The sequence below is a fragment of the Ranitomeya imitator genome, chromosome 3 (genome assembly GCF_032444005.1).
Source record: "Ranitomeya imitator isolate aRanImi1 chromosome 3, aRanImi1.pri, whole genome shotgun sequence".
Lineage (NCBI taxonomy): Eukaryota > Metazoa > Chordata > Amphibia > Anura > Dendrobatidae > Ranitomeya > Ranitomeya imitator.
The window spans coordinates 210913686-210938716 of NC_091284.1; the positions used below are offsets into that span (position 1 = coordinate 210913686).

Consider the following 25031-nt stretch of genomic DNA (forward strand, 5'->3'; position numbering starts at 1 on the left):
TGAAGTAAGGCCTAAAGTCAGTTACTCCCGCGGTGTTCCGGCCACCGGCTACGCGCCTCAGTAGGATGTTGCCTCGGTCTCACGGCACGACTCCTACTGGTACTCCTTTTTGCTTGATCTCGTTTACACTGTTCCACAATATCCTTCGCTTCTTGTCTCTTTCTTAGGATACCGCCGCAAGGTAGTGCAAGCGCAGTTCCATAACGTTCTGTTCTGTTCTCTAGGCACCTGCCAGGTTCCCACGCCTGACCGGGACCCCCCTGTGTCTTCTCCCTGCAACACCCCCTGCCATGGGATGTTGCCTGAATCCAACCCAGTTAGCTTCTGACTAACTTTCTATCCAACTCCTAGTTTTACCAGGGGAGGGGCCCAATAAATAAAGCCTTTTGCTCCCCCTAGTGGCCGGAGTGTGAAGTGTAATGTGTGCTGGTGATACCTGGTCAGGAGAATTCCTTCAGTGCCATCAGACGTACCATCACTCCCCTTAGTGGCAGAGTGTCATACTGCAACGACCAGGTCTCTGGGGCGCTGCACTATGGAAGCCCAGGTTGCTTTGACAGCAGCCTTCAGCTCATCTGCATTGCTGGGTTTGGTGTCTCTCATCTTCCTCTATGGCAGGGGTCCCCAACCTGTAGCTCGGGAGTCACATGTGGCTCGCAGTCCCATGAATTGGGGCTCACGGCTGTTTGCCAGCTTGGTGAATTAGCTTCAGATTTAGTAAACTGGTATGAAGAGTCCATCTTAAAATGATGAACTTTGTGAGTAGCTCTGCACAGAAGAGCAGATCTGGATGCTTATGCACCATACACGTGGTCAAAATTGTTGGTACCCCTCGTTTAATGACAGAAAAGCCCACAATGGTCACAGAAATACAGTAACTTGAATCTGGCAAAAGTAATAATAACTAAAAAATCTATATAAATGAGCAAATGAAAGTCAGACATTGCAGGCTTCAGAGTGATTTGTGTGGAAAAGCTTAGGTTATCATTATACCCGTAATGTGGGCTTTGGTTGCCACTACTGGGGAGCAGGAGCTGGATGTGGCTCATGACCCTCTTGCAGAGCTGAATGTGGCTCTCAAGGTTACAAAGGTTGGGGATCACTGCTCTATGGGGTTAAGGTCAGATGAGTTTGCTGGCCAATCATCCACAGTGATACTGTTGTTTTTAAACCAGATATTAGTACTTTTGGCAGTGTGGACAGGAGCCAAATCCTGCTGGAGAATAACATTTCCATCTCCAAAAAGCTTGTCAGTAGAGGGAAGCATGAAGTGCTCTAAAATCTCCTGGTAGACGGCTGAGCTGACTTTGGTTTTGATAAAACACAGTGGACCTACACCAGCAGATAACATAGCTCCCCAAACCATCACTGATTGCCGATACTTCACATTAGACCACAAGCATCTTGGATTGTGTGCCTCTCCACTCTTCCTCCAGATTCTAGGATCTTGATTTCCAAATGAAATGCAAAATTTACTTTTTCTGAAAACAGCACCTTGGACCACTGAGCAACAGTCCAATTCTTTTTCTCCTTGGCCCAGGTAAGATGCTTCAGGTGTTGTCTACTGGTCATGAGTGGCTTGACACAAGGAATGCGACACTTGTAGCCCATGTCCTGGATACGTCTGTGTGTGGTGGCTCTTGAAGCAATGACTCCAGCAGCAGTCCACTCCTTGTGAATCTGCCCCAAATTTTGGAATGGCCTTTTCTTAACAATCATTTCAATGCTGTAGTTATCCTGGTTGCTTGTGCACCTTTTTCTACCACACTTTTTCCTTCCACTCAACTTTCCGTTAATTTTCTTGGATACAGCACTCTGTGAACAACCAGCTTCTTTAGAAATTACCTTTTGTGGCTTAGCCTCCTTGTGGAAAGTGTCAATGACTGCCTTCAGGACATCTGTCAAGTCAAAAGTCTTCCCCATGATTGTGGAGCCTACTTGGCACTGGCTGATATTTAATGTGCCTCCTGCTGGTCTGACCCCACATCACTGAGGAAGGCTATACACCAAAAAACGTGTTGGGACCTGGCGCCATTTCAACAGGTGGAGATGAATACAGGTATTTAAATTTAATTTCTCTGTTTATTCTCTATAAGATTTATTTGTCATGGCACTAATGCAACTTATACTTGGCTTAATGGCCTCTACTTAAATTATATACAATGGGTACGGAAAGTATTTATACCCCTTTAAATTTTTCCCTGTGTGATATTTCAGTTTTTCTTTTTTATTAAATTTGCTAAAATTTCTACATTTCTGTTTTTTTCCAGTCATGATGGGGTGCATAGTGTACATTAATGTGAAAAAATCAACTTTTTTGAATTTACCAAATGGCTGCAATGAAACAAAGAGTGAAAAATTTAAAGGGATCTGAATACTTTCCGTACCCACTGTACATTGTGAGGGGTCGACACACTCAGCTGCTTCCTAGGGTAGACACAGGAACATTTCTTGTGGTGAATCATCCGCTAGTTTATTATGGACAGCATAGACCACAGCAGGGTTCAGCAAAATAAACAGCCTTTCTGGCATAAAGGTAAAAGAAAAAGATGACATACGACAAAGTCCACTTGTCTGAGAAATTCACTTGCTCAGACCACAGGTGTATTCAGCTCTGCCTAGAGCTGCCATTTGTAGACTTGCTCTCTCCAAAACCACAACACACACTGACTCTCCAGTGAAGCTACTTAACCACTTAATGACCGCCGATACGCCTTTAAACAGCGGCAGTTAAGGGCCTTATTCCTCACCACGCTGAGAAATAAGTGTATAGCGCCCCCCAGTGTCATAAAATCTCCAGGGTCTTGGCTATTGGGGGTAGTTGAGATCCCAGAGAACATGATTCGAATCGGTTTTTACCCTTCCCTGTCTTGTAATCGCCGTTATTTACCAAATAACAGCGATTGCAAAAAAAAAAAATGCTTGCACAAGCTTCCAGTATCCATTGTTTGAGATGCTGCACATCTCGCATCTTCACAGCATAGACAATTGCCTTCAGATGACCCCAGCATCCGAAACAATGGATACCTTAAGCCTGTGCTAGCATTTCTTCTGCTGTGCTGCTATCTGTGTGTCAAGAGTGGGAGAAGAGGGTTGCATTGACAATCCAACACAATGGGCAGCGCTTTGAACACATTTTATAAGTGGTCATAAACTTGTAAATAACTCATGAAAGGATAAAGTTGTGTTAAAATCAAGCATACCATTGTTTTTCTTGTGAAATTCTCAATAAGGTTAATGTGTCACATGATCCTCTTCCCATTGGGAAAAATAAAGTTCGATCTAAAATGGCCGACTTCAAAATGGCCACCATGGTCACCACCCATCTTGAAAAGATTTTGCCCTCCCATATACTAATGTGCCACAAACAGGAAGTTGATATCAACAACCACTCCCATTTATTTAGGTGTATATATAAATGTCCCACCCTGTGTATAGCTGCAATATGGACAAATATTGCTTGATAAGTTGCCCTTAATCTTTAATTTACTTTAATTGGCACAATTGTGTTTGGCTGATGATAGGTTACATAGGATTTTAATCCATGACAGCGTAGTGTGTTACTAACAATTCGTTTGAGGGTATGTGCACACGTTCAGGATTTTTTGCATTTTTTCGCTATAAAAACGCGATAAAAACGCATAAAAAACACATACATATGCATCCTATCATTTAGAATGCATTACACAATGTTTGTGCACATGATGCGTTTTTTTTCCGCGAGAAGAAAGCATCGCGGTAAAAAAAGCAGCATGTTCATTAATTTTGGAGGTTTCTTGCATTTTTCCCCGATATTTAAAGCATTGGGAAAGCTCTGGAAAAAAACACGAAAAAAAAACGCGCAAAAATGCATGCGGATTTCTAGCAGAAATGTCCGGTTTTTGTCAGGAAATTTCTGCAAGAAATCCTGAACGTGTGCACATACCCTGAGACTGTCGTCCCGGCTCTCTTCAGGTCATTGACCAGGTCTTACCATGTAGATCTGGGCTGATTCCTTACCTTTTTCAAAATCATCCTTACCCCACGAGGGGAGATACTACATGGAGCCCCAGACCGAGGAAGATTGACAGTCATCTTGTGTTTCTTCCATTTTCTAATAATTGTGCTAACAGTTGTTGCTTTCTCACCAAGCTGCATGCCTATTATCCTCTACACCATCCCAGCCTTGTGCAGGTCTTCAATTTTGTCCCCAATGTCCTTAGACAGCTTTTTGGTTTTGGCCTTGGTCTTGGAAAGGATGGAGTGTGATTGGTTGAGTGTGTGGACAGGTGTTTTTTATACAGTTAACGAGTTCAAACAGGTGCCATTAATACAGGTAATGCTAATGAGTGGAGAGTAGGTGGGCTTCTTAAAGAAAAACTAACAGCTCTGAGAGCCAGAATTCTTGCTGATTTGTAGGTGATCAAATACTTATTTCATGCAATAAAATGCAATTTCAATATTTAAAAATCATACAGTGTTATAGTCTGGTTTATATGTTTAGATTCTGACTCTCACAGTTGAAGTGTACCTACGATAAAAATTATAGACCTCTCCATTCTTTGTAGATAGAAAAACTTGCAAAATCTTTAGTGTATCAAACACTTATTTTCCCCACTGTATTATGTTTGATGCACAGAGCCTTAGTTCCCAAACAGGATAGACCGGAGCAGCACATTGGAGAAATGAGGCAAGGTGAGCAGTATTTGTGCTTTTTTTCTCCAGTATTTGTGCTTTTTCATTGTAATCAGTATACCGTATATACTCGAGTATAAGCCGACCCGAGTATAAGCCGACCCCCCTAATTTTGCCACAAAAAACTGGGAAAACTTATTGACTCGAGTATAAGCCTAGGGTGGAAATGCAGCATTTACCGGTGAATTTCAAAAATAAAAATAGATCATTATTTCCCCATAGCTGTGCCATATAGTGCTCTGCACCGTTCATTATTTCCCCATAGCTGTGCCCCATATAGTGCTCTGCACCGTTCATTGTGCCCCATAGCTGTGCCATATACGGTGCTCTGCACCGTTCATTGTGCCCCATTGCTGTGCCATATACAGTGCTCTGCACCGTTCATTGTGCCCCATTGCTGTGCCATATACGGTGCTCTGCACCGTTCATTGTGCCCCATTGCTGTGCCATATACGGTGCTCTGCACCGTTCATTGTGCCCCATTGCTGTGCCATATACAGTGCTCTGCACCGTTCATTGTGCCCCATTGCTGTGCCATATACGGTGCTCTGCACCGTTCATTGTGCCCCATATCTGTGCCCATATACGGTGCTCTGCACCGTTCATTGTGCCCCATTCCTGTGCCATATACGGTGCTCTGCACCGTTCATTGTGCCCCATTGCTGTGCCATATACGGTGCTTTGCACCGTTCATTATGCCCCATTGCTGTGCCATATACGGTGCTCTGCACCGTTCATTGTGCCCCATAGAAATCTCTGCCGCCGCTGCTGCAATAAAAAAAAAAACCACATACTCACCTCCCTTGATTGCAGCTCCCGGCGTCTCGTTCCGGCGCCTCCATCTTCCCGGCGTCTCTGCTCTGACTGATCAGGCAGAGGGCGCCGCGCACACTGTATGCGTCATCGCGCCCTCTGCCTGAACAGTCAGAGCGCAGACGCCGGGAAGATGGAGGCGCCGGCCGGGAAGATGGAGCGGCGCCCGGCGGCTGGAACGAGGACAGGTGAATATGCTATACTTACCTAGTCCTGGCGATCCTCGCGCTGTCCCTCTGCCTGGTCTTCGGTGCCGCAGCTCTTCCTGTCAGCGGTCACCGGCACCGCTGATTAGAGGAATGAATAGGCGGCTCCGCCCCTATGGGAGGTGGAGCCGCTTATTCATATCTCTAATGAGCGGTCCCACGTGACCGCTGAAGAGGGGAAGAAGCTGCAGCACAGAAGCCCGTGGGACGGCAGGGACAGCGCGAGGATCGCTGGGACTAGGTAAGTATGCCTCAGCGCCTTCACCCCCTCACCCGGCGACCCTGCCACCCACATTGACTCGAGTATAAGCCGAGAGGGGCACTTTCAGCCCAAAAATTTGGGCTGAAAATCTCGGCTTATACTCGAGTATATACGGTATATAGCAGAAAACTGTAGGGGCAACATATTGTGTGGGAAGTTGTGAGGAATGATATTAATACAGCTGAAAAAGGGCAGCACCGCTTACCTGCCCAGGACACTGAGTAAATGCACTACAGGATGCAGCCAACACGTGTAGCAAAGATGTCGGCAACACAGGTGCAAAATACTAACAAGACAGCCACTCACAGGCATGGAGGGGGTGACTGCTTAGAATATAATTGTACAATAGAGGCTTGTATAGGGCGTTGTTCACATGCAGGTAATGCATAGTGTCTGGTTTACAGCCTAATAGTCACGCCATTACTATTTGATCAGGTGGGCTGGCCAGCACTCCCTAATATGTGAATTATTGTTTGATATATTTTGACCAAGATATGCAAGCTTGCAACCAAACATCAAAGGGCCTCATCAGTAGCGTAGCTACCAGAGGGCAGAGGGTGCGGGCGCCCCGGGCCCAGTGCTCAGAGGGGGCCCACCCAAAGCTACGCTGCTGTAACTGTGCAGTTACCTTTTGCGGAGAGCAGGGAGAATTGATCTCCCTGCTCTGCAGCCGGAGGCTCAGGGGCCCTTGAGCAAGCGGGGGAGCCTGGTGCCAGCAGCGGGCCCCCCACCTGTCATCGTAGGGTCAGCTGTTATGATCAGGTGGCCTTGGAGCAGCATGAAATGACCTTCGCTGGAGCAGTGGTAACTTTACTGACCGCAAACCCTGATCCTAACACCGCAACTAGAAGTAGCCGTGGGGTGTGCCTAACCAGACCTAGACACCTCGACACAGCCGGAGAACTAAATATCCCTAAAGATGGAAATAGGAAAACTCTCTTGCCTCAGAGTAGACCCCCAAAGGATAGGTAGCCCCCCACAAATAATGACTGTGAGAAGGAGAGGAAAAGACACACGCATACAGAAAACAGGGATAAGCAAAGGAGGCCACTTCTTCCTAGATAGGAAAGGATAGTACAGGATACCACGCGGTCAGCATAAAACACTACAAAATATCCACAGCAGAAAAATACAAAAACTCCACCACCTAACTAAAGATGTGGAGAGTATATCTGCGACTCCAGCGAATCCAAAAAGACTGAGAAAAACAACAGGCACAGTCTAGCAGGAACAAAATAGAAACAAAATCAGCACAGAAAATAAAAACACAGTCGTGTGTCTAAAAAATGAAGCAAACACTTATCTTTGCTGAGATGGCAGCAAGCAGGAGAGGCCAGGCAGAGGACCAACACTTCCAAAGGAACATTGACTACTGGCAAGGACTAAAGAGTCCTGCACAGCTAAATACCCCAGTCAGAATTGCAATTAGCAGAAACACCTGTCCAAGACTGCTGCTCAGGAATAACAGCATTACCATCAACAACCACCAGAGGGAGCCCAAGAGCAGAATTCACAACAGTCAGCTGCACCGGCATTTAGCCGATACAGCTGACCGCAATGATGAGGGAAGGAGCGCTGTGCTCCTTCCCCCATCATCCCCCTGTCAGCGTCTGACATCGGCGACGCTGACGGGGGAGCGATGAAGTCACTGCCCGGCACCCGCTGTCAGCAGACAAGCGGGAGCTCAGAGCAGCGCAGGAACCAGGAAGAAGAGAGGTGAGTATTTATTTATTTTTTTGAAGGGTGCTGCCTTATAATACAGGATCTGCCTATGGGGGGTCTGCCTAATACTACAGGGTCTGCCTATGGGGGGTCTGCCTAATGCTACTGGGTCTGCCTATAGGAGTCTGCCTAATAATACCTGGTCTGCCTATGGGGGGTCTGCCTAATACTACAGGGTCTGCCTATGGGGGGTGCTGTCTTATACTACAGGATCTGCATATGGGGTACTGTCTTATACCACAGGGTCTGCCTATAGGGGTGCTGCCTTATAGTACAGGGTCTGCCTATGGGGGTGCTGCCTTATAGTACAGGGTCTGCCTATGGGGTGCTGCCTTATAGTACCAGGTCTGCCTATGGAGGTGCTGCCTTATAGTACAGGGGCTGCCTAAAGGGGTGCTACCTTATACTGCAGGGTCTGCCTATAGGGGTGCTGTCTAATACTTCAGGGTCTGCCTATAGGGGTGCTGCTTTATACTACAGGGTCTGCCTGCGGGGTGCTACCTTATACTTTAGGGTCTGCCTATGGGGAGTGCATTATGCAATATAGAGTAGGCCTATGGGGAGTGCATTATACTATATTGAGGACTATCTGGTGCATTATACTATAAAGAGGCTATCTAGAGGGGCATTATACAGTGTGGGGATTACAGTGTTGGAGCCATCAAACAGTTTGGAGGCTACTAAGGGGTAAGTATACTGTGTATAAGAGAGCATCATACTGTGTATAGGAGAGCTGTACAGGGGGCAGACTCAGGACATTATTAAATGTAAAGTGGGCACTCATTATAGGGAAACCCAGGTCACTGTGACTGTTAAAGGAGCACACATGGCAATATTACTTTCTAAGGGACAAAATATGGGCACTGTTTTCTAGGGCACTTGCACCCGGCAATACTATATTATAGAGGGGTGCTTTAGAATTTAGAGGGCACACAGAACCACACAGCAGGTGCAGTAATAGGGACACATACGGCAGCAGCGGCTCAGTATTGGGGTATCAGGTGCCGCAATAGGGACACATACGGCAGCAGCGGCTCATTATTGGGGTATCAGGGCCAGTAATAAGGACACATACGGCAGTAGGGGTTCAGTATTGGGGTATCAGGGGCAGTAATAGGGACACATATGGCAGCAGCAGCTCTCTGTATTGGGGTATCAGGGGCAGTAATAGGGTCATATACGGCAGCAGCAGCAGCTCAGTATTGGGGATATCAGGGGCAGTAATAGGATCACATATGGCAGCAGCAGCTCAGTATTGGGGCATCAAGGGCAGTAATAGGGTCACATACGGCAGCAGTGGCTCAGTATTGGGGTATCAGGTGCAGTAATAGGGTCACATATGGCAGCAGCGGCCCAGTATTGGGGTATCAGGGGAAGTAATAGGGTCACATACGGCAGCAGCGGCTCAGTATTGGGGTATCAGGTGCAGTAATAGGGTCACATATGGCAGCAGCGGCTCAGTATTGGGGTATCAGGTGCAGTAATAGGGTCACATATGGCAGCAGTGAAGCGATGGCTGGGTGACCACCACTGTGCAGTAAGACTACTGTACACAAGATGAGGTGCAAACAACAAAAGGTTGATTTATTAGAAGGAAAGGAATGAAGGGAACGAGGAAGATGCAAACAGGGGTTTGCAATGGCAAAAGACAATGGACATGTGTTATCTTTCCTGTAAAATAGCACGGTGCTACAACTATTACAAACTCAGAATATGTCTCACCACCAAGTTTAAACAATTAACAAATAATGATGCTACTCTGTTATGACCTGGTGGTTAGGAGCACCTGGAATGACCTGATAGTTAAACCTCATACAGGACGAGCTCTGGGATGTGGGAGCTCTGCTGACCGCAAGCCCTAATCCTATCACACACTAGAAATAGCCGTGGAGCGCTCCTGACCAGACCTAGGCGCCTCGTCACAGCCTAAGAACTATCTAGCCCTAGAGATAGAAAATAAAGCCTACCTTGCCTCAGAGAAATTCCCCAAAGGTAAAGGAAGCCCCCCACATATATTGACTGTGAGTAAAGATGAAAGTCACAAACGCAGAAATGAAACAGGTTTCAGCAAAGGGAGGCCAGACTTACTAAATAGACAGAGGATAGGAAAGGTAACTTTGCGATCAGCACAAAAACCTACAAATGACCACGCAGAGTGTGCAAAAAGGGGCCACTCTGCATCCCAGAGCTTCCAGCTAGCAAGACAAAATCATGATAACCAGCTGGACAAGAAAACAGTGAACAAATAATGACTATCAGGAACTTAGCTTCTGCAGGAGAAGGCAGGTCACCAGAGAGATCCAGGAGCGAACTGAACCAATGCAAAAACATTGACAGCTGGCATGGAGTAACGATCTGAGAGGAGTTAAATAGAGCAGCCAACCAAAGGATAAACCACGTCACCTGTGTAAGGAACCTCAGAAGCAGCAGCTTCACTCATAGCCACCAGAGGTAGCCCATAGACAGAACTCGCCGAAGTACCATTCACGACCACAGGAGGGAGTTCGACAACAGAATTCACAACAGTACCCCCCCTTGAGGAGGGGTCACCAAACCCTCACCAGAGCCCCCAGGTCGATCAGGATGAGCCAAATGAAAGGCACGAACAAGATCGGCAGCATGAACATCAGAGGCAAAAACCCAGGAATTATCTTCCTGACCATAACCCTTCCACTTGACCAGGTACTGGAGTTTCCGTCTCGAAACACGAGAATCCAAAATCTTCTCCACCACATACTCCAACTCCCCCTCGACCAACACCGGGGCAGGAGGATCAACGGAGGGAACCATAGGCGCCACGTATCTCCGCAACAACGACCTATGGAACACATTATGGATGGCAAAAGAAGCTGGAAGGTCCAAACGAAATGACACAGGATTAAGAACTTCAGAAATCTTATATGGCCCAATGAAACGAGGCTTAAACTTAGGAAAGGAAACCTTCATAGGAACATGACGAGATGACAACCAAACCAAATCCCCAATACGAAGTCGGGGACCAACACAGCGCCGGCGGTTAGCGAAACGTTGAGCCTTCTCCTGGGACAATGTCAAATTGTCCACCACATGAGTCCAAATCTGCTGCAACCTGTCCACCACCGTATCCACACCAGGACAGTCCGAAGGCTCAACCTCCCCTGAAGAGAAACGAGGATGGAAACCAGAATTACAGAAAAAAGGAGAAACTAAAGTAGCCGAGCTGGCCCGATTATTAAGGGCGAACTCAGCCAAAGGCAAAAAGGACACCCAATCATCCTGATCAGCAGAAACAAAGCATCTCAGATATGTCTCCAAAGTCTGATTAGTTCGTTCGGTTTGGCCATTAGTCTGAGGATGGAAAGCCGAAGAAAAAGACAAATCAATGCCCATCTTAGCGCAAAAGGACCACCAAAACCTCGAAACAAACTGGGAACCTCTGTCCGAGACGATGTTCTCTGGAATGCCATGCAAACGAACCACATGCTGGAAAAACAAAGGCACCAAATCAGAGGAGGAAGGCAATTTAGATAAGGGTACCAAATGGACCATCTTAGAGATGCGATCACAAACCACCCAAATGACCGACATCTTTTGAGAAACAGGGAGATCAGAAATAAAATCCATGGAAATATGCGTCCAGGGCCTCTTTGGGATCGGCAAGGGCAAAAGCAACCCACTGGCACGAGAACAGCAGGGCTTAGCCCGAGCACAAGTCCCACAGGACTGCACAAAAGAACGCACATCCCTGTTATGGCCGGCAATCAGGCAACACAGCGTGCAGTAATCAGCGCACATACAGAGATCTGGCAATAACCAAAAACAATAGGACGAGCTCTGAGACGTGGAATCTCTGTAGACTGCAGTACCTGATCTATCCTCACACAACTATAAGCAGCAGTGGATTGCGCCTATCAACTACCTATGCAACTCGGCACTGCCTGAGGAGCTGACTAGCCTGAAGATAGAAATACAAGCCTGACTTACCTCAGAGAAATACCCCAAAGGAATAGGCAGCCCCCCACATATAATGACTGTTAGCAAGATGAAAAGACAAACGTAGGAATGAAATAGATTCAGCAAAGTGAGGCCCGATATTCTAGACAGAGCGAGGATAGCAAAGAGAACTATGCAGTCTACAAAAAACCCTAAAACGAAAACCACGCAAAGGGGCAAAAAGACCCACCGTGCCGAACTAACAGCACGGCGGTGCACCCCTTTGCTTCTCAGAGCTTCCAGCAAAAGTTAATAGCAAGCTGGACAGAAAAAACAGAAAACAAACTAGAAGCACTTATCTAGCAGAGCAGCAGGCCCAAGGAAAGATGCAGTAGCTCAGATCCAACACTGGAACATTGACAAGGAGCAAGGAAGACAGACTCAGGTGGAGCTAAATAGCAAGGCAGCCAACGAGCTCACCAAAACACCTGAGGGAGGAAGCCCAGAGACTGCAATACCACTTGTGACCACAGAAGTGAACTCAGCCACAGAATTCACAACAGTACCCCCCCCTTGAGGAGGGGTCACCGAACCCTCACCAGAACCCCCAGGCCGACCAGAATGAGCCACATGAAAGGCACGAACAAGATCTGGGGCATGGACATCAGAGGCAAAAACCCAGGAATTATCTTCCTGAGCATAACCCTTCCATTTGACCAGATACTGGAGTTTCCGTCTAGAGACACGAGAATCCAAAATCTTCTCCACAATATACTCCAATTCCCCCTCCACCAAAACAGGGGCAGGAGGCTCCACAGATGGAACCATAGGTGCCACGTATCTCCTCAACAACGACCTATGGAATACATTATGTATGGAAAAGGAGTCTGGGAGGGTCAGACGAAAAGACACCGGATTGAGAATCTCAGAAATCCTATACGGACCAATAAAACGAGGTTTAAATTTAGGAGAGGAAACCTTCATAGGAATATGACGAGAAGATAACCAAACCAGATCCCCAACACGAAGTCGGGGTCCCACACGGCGTCTGCGATTAGCGAAAAGCTGAGCCTTCTCCTGGGACAAGGTCAAATTGTCCACTACCTGAGTCCAGATCTGCTGCAACCTGTCCACCACATAATCCACACCAGGACAGTCCGAAGACTCAACCTGTCCTGAAGAGAAACGAGGATGGAACCCAGAATTGCAGAAAAATGGAGAGACCAAGGTAGCCGAGCTGGCCCGATTATTAAGGGCGAACTCAGCCAACGGCAAAAATGACACCCAATCATCCTGGTCAGCGGAAACAAAACATCTCAGATATGTTTCCAAGGTCTGATTGGTTCGTTCGGTCTGGCCATTAGTCTGAGGATGGAAGGCCGAGGAAAAAGATAGGTCAATGCCCATCCTACCACAAAAGGCTCGCCAGAACCTCGAGACAAACTGGGAACCTCTGTCAGAAACAATATTCTCAGGAATGCCATGTAAACGAACCACATGCTGGAAGAACAAAGGCACCAAATCAGAGGAGGAAGGCAATTTAACCAAGGGCACCAGATGGACCATTTTAGAAAAGCGATCACAGACCACCCAAATGACCGACATTTTTTGAGAAACGGGAAGGTCAGAAATGAAATCCATCGAAATATGTGTCCAAGGCCTCTTCGGGACCGGCAAGGGCAAAAGCAACCCACTGGCACGTGAACAGCAGGGCTTAGCCCTAGCACAAATTCCACAGGACTGCACAAAAGCACGCACATCCCGTGACAGAGATGGCCACCAGAAGGATCTAGCAACCAACTCCCTGGTACCAAAGATTCCTGGATGACCGGCCAGCACCGAACAATGAAGTTCAGAGATAACTTTACTAGTCCACCTATCAGGGACGAACAGTTTCTCGGCCGGACAACGATCAGGTTTATTAGCCTGAAATTTCTGCAACACTCTCCGCAAATCAGGGGAGATGGCAGACACAATGACTCCTTCCTTGAGGATACTCGCCGGCTCAGATAACCCCGGAGAGTCGGGCACAAAACTCCTAGACAGAGCATCCGCCTTCACATTTTTAGAGCCCGGAAGGTATGAAATCACAAAATCAAAACGAGCAAAAAATAACGACCAACGGGCCTGTCTAGGATTCAAGCGCTTGGCAGACTCAAGATAAGTAAGGTTCTTATGATCAGTCAAAACCACCACGCGATGCTTAGCACCCTCAAGCCAATGACGCCACTCCTCGAATGCCCACTTCATGGCCAGCAACTCTCGGTTGCCCACATCATAATTACGCTCAGCAGCAGAAAATTTCCTGGAAAAGAAAGCACATGGTTTGAACACTGAGCAACCAGAACCTCTCTGTGACAAAACCGCCCCTGCACCAATCTCAGAAGCATCAACCTCGACCTGGAACGGAAGAGAAACATCAGGTTGACACAACACAGGGGCACAGCAAAAACGACGCTTCAACTCCTGAAAAGCTTCCACGGCAGCAGAAGACCAATTAACCAAATCAGCACCCTTCTTGGTCAAATCGGTCAATGGTCTGGCAATGCTAGAAAAATTACAGATGAAGCGACGATAAAAATTAGCAAAGCCCAGGAATTTCTGCAGACCTTTTAGAGATGTCGGCTGAGTCCAATCCTGGATGGCCTGAACCTTAACCGGATCCATCTCGATAGTAGAAGGGGAAAAGATGAACCCCAAAAATGAAACTTTCTGCACACCGAAGAGACACTTTGATCCCTTCACGAACAAGGAATTAGCACGCAGTACCTGGAAAACCATTCTGACTTGCTTCACATGAGACTCCCAATCATCTGAGAAGATCAAAATGTCATCCAAGTAAACAATCAAGAATTTATCCAGATACTCACGGAAAATGTCATGCATAAAAGACTGAAAAACAGATGGAGCATTGGCAAGTCCGAACGGCATCACCAGATACTCAAAATGACCCTCGGGCGTATTAAATGCCGTTTTCCATTCATCTCCCTGCCTGATTCTCACCAGATTATACGCACCACGAAGATCAATCTTAGTAAACCAACTAGCCCCCTTAATCCGAGCAAACAAGTCAGAAATCAATGGCAAGGGATACTGAAACTTAACAGTGATCTTATTAAGAAGGCGGTAATCAATACACGGTCTTAGCGAACCATCCTTCTTGGCTACAAAAAAGAACCCTGCTCCCAATGGTGACGACGATGGGCGAATATGTCCCTTCTCCAGGGACTCCTTCACATAACTGCGCATAGCGGTGTGTTCAGGTACGGACAAATTAAATAAACGACCCTTAGGGAATTTACTACCAGGAATCAAATCGATAGCACAATCACAATTCCTATGCGGAGGTAGGGCATCAGACTTGGACTCTTCAAATACATCCTGAAAGTCCGACAAGAACTCTGGGATGTCAGAAGGAATGGATGACGAAATAGACAAAAATGGAACATCACCATGTACTCCCTGACAACCCCAGCTGGTTACCGACATAGAGTTCCAATCCAATACTGGATTATGGGTTTGTAGCCATGGCAACCCCAACACGACCACATCATGCAAATTATGCAGTACCAAAAAGCGAATAACTTCCTGATGTGCAGGAGCCATGCACATGGTCAGCTGGGCCCAGTACTGAGGCTTATTCTTGGCCAAAGGTGTAGCATCAATTCCTCTCAACGGAATAGGACACCGCAAAGGCTCCAAGAAAAATCCACAACGTTTAGCATAATCCAAATCCATCAGATTCAGGGCAGCGCCTGAATCCACAAACGCCATGACAGAATATGATGACAAAGAGCACATTAAGGTAATGGACAAAAGGAATTTGGACTGTACAGTACCAATAACGGCAGAGCTATCGAACCGCCTAGTGCGTTTAGGACAATTAGAAATAGCATGAGTAGAATCACCACAATAGAAACACAGTCTGTTCAGACGTCTGTGTTCGTGCCGTTCTACTTTAGTCATAGTCCTGTCGCACTGCATAGGCTCAGGCTTACTCTCAGACAATACCGCCAGATGGTGCACAGATTTACGCTCGCGCAAGCGACGACCGATCTGAATGGCCAAGGACATAGACTCATTCAAACCAGCAGGCATAGGAAATCCCACCATTACATCCTTAAGAGCTTCAGAGAGACCCTTTCTGAACAAAGCCGCTAGTGCAGATTCATTCCACAGAGTGAGTACTGACCATTTCCTAAATTTCTGACAATATACTTCTACATCATCCTGACCCTGGCATAAAGCCAGCAGATTTTTCTCAGCTTGATCCACTGAATTAGGCTCATCGTAAAGCAATCCCAGCGCCTGGAAAAATGCATCAACATTACTCAATGCAGAATCTCCTGGTGCAAGAGAAAACGCCCAGTCCTGTGGGTCGCCGCGCAAAAAAGAAATAATAATCAAAACCTGTTGAATAGGATTACCAGAAGAATGAGGTTTCAAGGCCAAAAATAGCTTACAATTATTTCTGAAGCTCAGGAACTTAGTTCTGTCACCAAAAAACAAATCAGGAATCGGAATTCTTGGTTCTAGCATCGATTTCTGATCAATAGTATCTTGAATCTTTTGTACATTTACAACGAGATTATCCATTGAGGAGCACAGAGCCTGAATATCCATGTCCACAGCTGTGTCCTGAAGCACTCTAATGTCTAGGGGAAAAAAAAGACTGAAGACAGAGCTAAGAAAAAAAAATGATGTCAGGATTTCTTTTTTCCCTCTATTGGAAATCATTGGAGGGCTCCTTGTACTGTTATGGCCGGCAATCAGGCAACACAGCGTGCAGTAATCAGCGCACATACAGAGATCTGGCAATAACCAAAAACAATAGGACGAGCTCTGAGACGTGGAATCTCTGTAGACTGCAGTACCTGATCTATCCTCACACAACTATAAGCAGCAGTGGATTGCGCCTATCAACTACCTATGCAACTCGGCACTGCCTGAGGAGCTGACTAGCCTGAAGATAGAAATACAAGCCTGACTTACCTCAGAGAAATACCCCAAAGGAATAGGCAGCCCCCCACATATAATGACTGTTAGCAAGATGAAAAGACAAACGTAGGAATGAAATAGATTCAGCAAAGTGAGGCCCGATATTCTAGACAGAGCGAGGATAGCAAAGAGAACTATGCAGTCTACAAAAAACCCTAAAACGAAAACCACGCAAAGGGGCAAAAAGACCCACCGTGCCGAACTAACAGCACGGCGGTGCACCCCTTTGCTTCTCAGAGCTTCCAGCAAAAGTTAATAGCAAGCTGGACAGAAAAAACAGAAAACAAACTAGAAGCACTTATCTAGCAGAGCAGCAGGCCCAAGGAAAGATGCAGTAGCTCAGATCCAACACTGGAACATTGACAAGGAGCAAGGAAGACAGACTCAGGTGGAGCTAAATAGCAAGGCAGCCAACGAGCTCACCAAAACACCTGAGGGAGGAAGCCCAGAGACTGCAATACCACTTGTGACCACAGAAGTGAACTCAGCCACAGAATTCACAACACATCCCGTGACAAAGAAGGCCACCAAAAGAATCTAGCCACCAAATCTCTGGTACCAAAGATTCCAGGATGACCAGCCAACACTGAACAATGAATCTCAGAGATAACTCTACTAGTCCATCTATCAGGGACAAACAGTTTCTCCGTAGGACAACGGTCAGGTCTATCAGCCTGAAACTTTTGCAGCACACGCCGCAAATCAGGGGAAATGGCAGACAAAATTACCCCTTCTTTAAGAATACCGGCCGGCTCCGGAACACCCGGAGAGTCAGGCACAAAACTCCTCGACAGGGTGTCTGCCTTCACATTCTTAGATCCCGGAAGGTATGAAACCACAAAATCAAAACGGGAGAAAAAGAGCGACCATCGAGCCTGTCTAGGATTCAACCGTTTGGCAGACTCGAGATAAGTCAAATTCTTGTGATCCGTCAAGACCACCACGCGATGTTTAGCTCCTTCAAGCCAATGTCGCCACTCCTCAAATGCCCACTTCATGGCCAACAACTCCCGATTGCCCACATCATAATTGCGCTCAGCAGGCGAGAATTTTCTAGAAAAGAAGGCACAGGGTTTCATCACCGAGCCATCAGAACTTCTTTGCGACAAAACAGCCCCTGCTCCAATTTCAGAAGCATCAACCTCAACCTGAAGAGAGAGCGAAACATCTGGCTGGCACAACACAGCAAAACGACCCTTCAACTCCTGAAAAGCCTCTACAGCCGCAGAGGACCAATTGACCACATCAGCACCTTTCTTGGTCAAATCAGTCATCGGTTTAGCAATACTGGAAAAATTAGCGATGAAGCGACGATAAAAATTAGCAAAGCCCAGGAATTTCTGCAAGCTCTTCACAGATGTTGGCTGAGTCCAATCGTAAATGGCCTGAACTTTAACAGGGTCCATCTCGATAGTAGAAGGGGAAAAAATGAAACCCAAAAATGAAACCTTCTGAACTCCAAAGAGACACTTTGACCCCTTCACAAACAAGGAATTCGCACGAAGGACCTGGAACACCATTCTGACCTGCTTCACATGAGACTCCCAATCATCCGAAAAGACCAAAATGTCATCCAAATATACAATCATGAATCTATCCAGGTACTCTCGGAAGATGTCATGCATAAAGGACTGAAACACAGATGGAGCATTAGAAAGCCCGAATGGCATAACCAGGTACTCAAAATGGCCCTCGGGCGTATTAAATGCCGTTTTCCATTCAATCACCCTGTTTAATTCGCACAAGATTATACGCACCACGAAGATCTATCTTGGTGAACCAACTAGCCCCCTTAATCCGAGCAAATAAATCAGACAGCAGCGGCAAAGGATACTGAAATTTGACTGTGATCTTATTAAGAAGGCGGTAATCAATACAAGGTCTCAAAAACCATCCTTCTTGGCCACAAAAAAGAACCCTGCTCCCAATGGTGACGACGACGGACGAATATGACCCTTCTCCAAGGACTCCTTTATATAACTCCGCATAGCGGCGTGCTCTGGCACAGAGTAATTAAACAGACGGTCCTTAGGAAACTTACTACCAGGAATCAAATTAATAGCACAGTCGCAATCCCTATGAGGAGGTAGGGCACCAGATTTGGGCTCTTCAAATACATCCCGGTAATCTGATAAAAACTCAGGGACTTCAGAAGAGTAGAAGGCGAAATTGACAGCAATGGAACATCACCATGTACCCCCTGACAACCCCAGCTGGACACAGACATAGATTTCCAATCCAACACTGGATTATGGACATGTAGCCATGGCAACCCCAAAACGAACACATCATGCAGATTATGCAACACCAAAAAGCGAATATCCTCCTGATGTGCAGGAGCCATGCACATGGTCAATTGAGTCCAGTACTGAGGCTTATTCTTGGCCAAAGGCGTAGCATCAATTCCTCTCAATGGAATAGGATACTGCAAGGGCTCCAAGGAAAAACCACAGCGCCTGGCAAACTCCAAGTCCATCAAATTCAGGGCAGCGCCTGAATCCACAAATGCCATTACAGAATAGGACGACAGAGAGCAAATCAGAGTAACGGACAAAAGAAATTTAGACTGTACCGTACCAATGATGGCAGACCTAGCGAACCGCTTAGTGCGCTTAGGACAATCGGAGACAGCATGAGTGGATTCACCACAGTAAAAACACAGCCCATTCCGACATCTGTGTTCTTGCCGTTCAGCTCTGGTCAAAGTCCTATCACACTGCATAGGCTCAGGCCTATGCTCAGAGAATACCGAAGGATTGGGGCACAGCTTTGCGCTCACGCATGCGCCGATCGATCTGAATGGCCAAAGACATAGACTCATTCAGACCAGCAGGCGTGGGAAATCCCACCATGACATCCTTAAGGGCTTCAGAAAGACCCTTTCTGAAAATTGCCGCCAGGGCACATTCATTCCACTGAGTAAGCACAGACCACCTTCTAAACTTCTGACAGTACACCTCCGCTTCATCCTGACCCTGACACAAAGCCAGCAAGATTTTCTCTGCCTGATCCACTGAATTTGGTTCATCATAAAGCAATCCAAGCGCCAGAAAAAACGCATCAACATCACGCAATGCAGGATCTCCTGGAGCAAGGGAAAATGCCCAGTCTTGAGGGTCACCACGCAACAAAGAAATAATGATTTTTACCTGTTGAACAGGGTCACCAGAGGAGCGGGGTTTCAAAGCTAGAAACAGTTTACAATTATTTTTTAAATTCAAGAACCTAGATCTATCCCCAGAAAATAAGTCAGGAATAGGAATTCTAGGCTCTAACATAGGATTCTGAACCACAAAATCTTGAATGTTTTGTACCCTTGCAGTGAGATGATCCACACAAGAGGACAGACCTTGAATGTCCATATCTACACCTGTGTCCTGAACCACCCAAAGGTCTAGGGGAAAAGAAAGACAAAACACAGTGCAAAGAAAAAAAATGGTCTCAGAAGTTCTGTTATCCCTCTATTGAGATGCATTAATACTTCGGGCCAGCTGTACTGTTATGACCTGGTGGTTAGGAGCACCCGGAATGACCTGATAGTTAAACCTCATACAGGACGAGCTCTGGGATGTGGGAGCTCTGCTGACCGCAAGCCCTAATCCTATCACACACACTAGAAATAGCCGTGGAGCGCTCCTGACCAGACCTAGGCACCTCGTCACAGCCTAAGAACTATCTAGCCCTAGAGATAGAAAATAAAGCCTACCTTGCCTCAGAGAAATTCCCCAAAGGTAAAGGAAGCCCCCCACATATATTGACTGTGAGTAAAGATGAAAGTCACAAATGCAGAAATGAAACAGGTTTCAGCAAAGGGAGGCCAGACTTACCAAATAGACAGAGGACAGGAAAGGTAACTTTGCGATCAGCACAAAAACCTACAAAAGACCACGCAGAGTGTGCAAAAAGGACCGTGAGTCGGTGCGGAGGGGCCACTCTGCATCCCAGAGCTTCCAGCTAGCAAGACAAAATCATGATAACCAGCTGGACAAGAAAACAGTGAACAAATAATGACTATCAGGAACTTAGCTTCTGCAGGAGAAGGCAGGTCACCAGAGAGATCCAGGAGCGAACTGAACCAATGCAAAAACATTGACAGCTGGCATGGAGTAACGATCTGAGAGGAGTTAAATAGAGAAGCCAACCAAAGGATAAACCACGTCACCTGTGTAAGGAACCTCAGAAGCAGCAGCTTCACTCATAGCCACCAGAGGGAGCCCATAGACAGAACTCGCCGAAGTACCATTCACGACCACAGGAGGGAGTTCGACAACAGAATTCACAACACTACTCTATGTACTGTATAACCTCCCTGGCCTTTACTAAGCGGGCCACACGGCTCCAGTGTACTGACTACTGAAGCCTACACTAGGCCCTAACAGGTGCACCAAACAGGAACAGACTCACGGTGATGTTGGAGACTCAGGTCCAGTCCCAGGGGGGCCCTCAGAAGTCCAACATGGTGGTGCGCACGGCTTTCTGTCAGCTCTGTGAAACGTAGTCTTCTCCTTGCTTCTGGATCCTAGGGATGCTCCTGGAAACTGTAAGTCCCTTTCTCAGTATCTTTGTGGCTTCACAAACTAGCACAGAACAGCCACATTTGCTGTACCCGGAAAAGTCTTGCAAATCTCACAAGTGAACTTCGTCCCAAGCTGTGGGACCTTTCTTGTAGCAAACAGCACACAGTTCTCTCTTGCAGCTTCAGCTCACACACGCAGTTCAGGCTCAACTCCTCCCCTCAACCTAGGGCAGTTTATCTTCATTGTCTATAGCAGGGGGTAGCAGGACATTCCATCGCAGCAGACAAGGGGGTGCTGTCTCTTAAAGTGGCAGCGTGTTACTGTCCATAACAGCACTACCCTCTTACAGCAGCGGCTCAGTACTGGGGTAACAGCAGGATGAAGATTTTGTGCAGGTTGTGAAAAGATGGTGATGGGGCTGGAATGTGAAAAGTGAAATGTGTCTTTGTTGTTTTCTCTGCAGCCGAGTCCTGGCGGGAGAAGCTGTCATGTCGGTCTGGGCCAGATGGAAAAGACGGGAAAAGTGATGATTCCATCATAAAGAACGTCAGCGGTAAGACATTATCTGTAACTGTGCTGTGATCTCTTATATGTTCTGTAGGGCTGGTATCTACCGCTGACCATATGCCAGTAATATCCATGTTAGTCTTTGTATAGAGATTATCTTCAGTAATAGCGCGGTCATCTGCTGAGGTTCTCCTCCACTATTAGGGCGCATCGCCCAGCTGCAATCAAGGTTACCAGGTTAGGGACCCACTCAGAAGCTTCGCCCTCCTGAACCAAAACCCTAGCTATGCCTCTGGTCCTCATGCTTGCGAGTCCTATCACTAAACTTAGTAGCAAAGCCACAAAAGAGGACTAAAAGTCCTCCAAAAATAAAGTCCTCCAAAAATTCAAGAATTAATACAGCTGAAAAAGAGCAGTTAAGCGGTGCTGCCTTTTATCAGCTGTACTAATTCTTGAATTTTTGGAGGACTTTTAGTTCTCTTTTGTGGCTTTGCTACTAAGTTTTGAGGGATGATACTCTTAGACTGTGGAGGCCATCATACTATGTAAGGAGGAGTGTCTGTGGATTCTTCCTGCTTTGTGTGTAGGGATGTGTGGGCATTATACTGTGTGTGGAAGTGGCTGTAGGGACCATCATACTGTGTGTGTGGGAGCTTTGTGTTAAGGGGCTGTGGAGGACCCTACTATTTGGGGGGCGATGGGCGCATCATATTGAGCAGAATTAATTTCAATCTATTTTTTCAATCCTCCTCAACAGCCACAGGCTCTCACTTGGTTTCTCTGAAAAAAAATTCCAACCCCTGGTCTACAGTGTTTCTGTGTTGCATTAATAATTTTTACAAATAATATCTCCACTGTAGCTGTATCATTCTGGGATTAGAAAGACTTCTTTATTCTTCAAAGCTCTACACACACACATGGTATTACTCAATTTCATAAACCATCTGTATATAATAGCAAATAACAGTAAGCCTGTTCATCAGATGTCCAGATTATTTTCAACAACTGCCAATGAAGAATAATTTCCCATAAGGAAGTTAAAGGTTTGTTCCCAAAATAGTAAGACATCTCCTGCTCTAGCGCCAGAAGCCTTAATACAAGTACAATAAAAGAAATACCTAGATTTTTTTTAACCCGATGGCCATATCCACTTTAACAACATACCAAAGTATAATTATTCCTTACATATCTGCAAATTATTATTGTTGGTACCTGTGATTGTTATGAAACTGAATTCTACTTGATTTTCTACTAGATATGAGCAAAAAAATGGATTGTGCTACACAGCTCCAGCTTGTTAATTGCAAGAGTTGCCCAGGATGCTGGCATTCAGGTGCCAGCTGAGGAAATATATACTGGCCTGTTCCAGCTTTTTTGGAGTAGCAGTGGACTGTGGCCCAGAGCAGTGCAATTCTTTTTGTTCATCTATATTATCTATCTTGTCATTTATTTTATTTAAATTAAAAGAGATACAAAACATTTTACGTTATCCCCTAGCCATAGGACAGGGCATAACTTATTGAAAATTGGGGATTTGACTGCTGGAACCCCCAGAGATTCTGAGAATTGGAACATCCTGGAAGACTTTGTCCTCAGAAGTCTAAAAAACTCCAAAGCCTCAAGCCAATAGGAGAGGCTGTCCTTGGTGGCAGTACTTCCTCTCCACCAATGACTATTGACTATGCCTGTATCCATGGTAAATGGAGGCTTCAGTTCATCAGGAAAGTTGTTGTTGGAGGCTAATAAGAGTCGGTGTCAGATTTCCGTCCTACAGCTGAAGAATCCAGTGATGATGTTGTCAGGTGAAGGATGATCTCTTCCCAAAAACAGTCAAGTCATTTCCAAGCAACTAGAGCTCCAGATTGGAGCATTGTATATGGAGAAGAATGCCTTCCATGTGCTATCTATTTTTCTCATGGTTCATCCAGTTCTGAGAACTGAAGTGCCCATCCTAGTCTGGAGCCCCCGAGAGGTGCTTCGTTTGGGACAGTCGAGTCACAAGAGGTGCCTGGTCCCCATATGCCCAGGTCAGTCATCAGTGTCATAATTTTCTCCGCCCGGTCTGATAGTCACCGACTCTCTGTGTGCTGGAGTCTGCGAAGTATGGGAAGTGGGGGTGCTTTCCCTACACAGTTCCCACAATTGTGAGAATCATCTGCCCCCAAAAAACTCCCTGCATTGTGGACGTATCGTCTTGGAGACCAGACTGAAGATGGACCCGTAGAAGGTATCTTCAGTTTCAAGGTGGTCGGTGGAAGAGAATGTCAAGGTGATGCCATCATCTAAGTCTCTGTGATCCACCAACCAGACAGAAAGACTCCAGTTGGTCTTTGAATCCTCCAGGGCAGTAGCGTAGCTACTGGGGGGGCAGAGGGGGCCATCTCCCCAGGCCCTGTCACATGAAGGGACCCAACGAGAGCCACTACTACTTTTTTGATAAGGCAGAACACAGCAAAGGAGCAGAGCAGGAAAATGCCGGCTTCTCTGCCTGCCGGAGATTCTACGCTCTGACTAGCACATTGGACAGATGTGAGTCTCCCTCCTGCACTTTATGGTGCAGGCTTTAATGACCTGATGAGCTTATGCTAGGTTTCAGTTTTGTGCACACTCGGATTGGCTCAGGCACGCTGGGCCGTTTCGCACCAGGCATCTGCCCATGTAGAAAGCGGCCACATCTTGGAGCGACCTGCGTACCTCTTCTGCTGCACTTCTGGCCCACCGGTCCTGGACTGCTGGGCCCTTTGCTTGTAACATTACGGAGCTGACCACCCTGACTGGGCTCTATGGCCCCTACTAACTAGGAACAGGAAAACCCTCTATCCTATCCACAAATGTCTCCTCCTATGCAAACTATGTACACTATTGTAGCCCTATCTAATGTCCATCTTGAGGTACTATACTTTCCCTATCTACACAACATATAACTATATGTACATAGCAGCATCAGTAACATTATATATAAATTATTATACACAATATCAACATGAGGAAAGGGAGTGGAACATAACAAGATCCCGGTACACCCCTCACAGTAACTATTCTATCCATGGACCCTGAACCTAGTAATTTGAACGGAGCTCGAGTCTTATCTGTTTCAGTGTACCGGACCCCTGCGGTCAGCAGCTGCCGTACCGCGGACTGCCTTGGAGTTGTGCCTGGTGGCTACCTGCAGCTCAAGCTTGATTCCACCATCAGGAGCTCCAATGAGCACGAGGTAGCCAATTGACTATGCCCTTCCTGGGCAAGCCCGGCCTCATGGCACAGTGGGTCCATGAACCATGTGTGCACCTGCATGTGTGACACAGTGCCCTGTATTGTCTCTAAATGTCTACCAATAAAAAACAATGGAGCGCATTTGGAAATTGTATATTTGTAAGTATATCACTTTTCAATAATTATATTAGTAACTGCCAATGGGTA

General features: G+C 46.5%; 1 protein-coding gene across 1 annotated transcript in view; it reads left to right on the forward strand.

Annotated features, from left to right (window-relative positions):
• Positions 1-998: 998 nt before the first annotated feature.
• Positions 999-25031, forward strand: part of LOC138671576 (uncharacterized) — an 83560-nt gene continuing 59527 nt past the window's right edge. The window contains exons 1-3 of the mRNA XM_069759755.1: positions 999-1091; positions 4548-4674; positions 21568-21657. Coding sequence (XP_069615856.1) covers positions 999-1091; positions 4548-4674; positions 21568-21657 — 310 coding nt within the window. The remainder of the gene's footprint in view (positions 1092-4547; positions 4675-21567; positions 21658-25031) is intronic.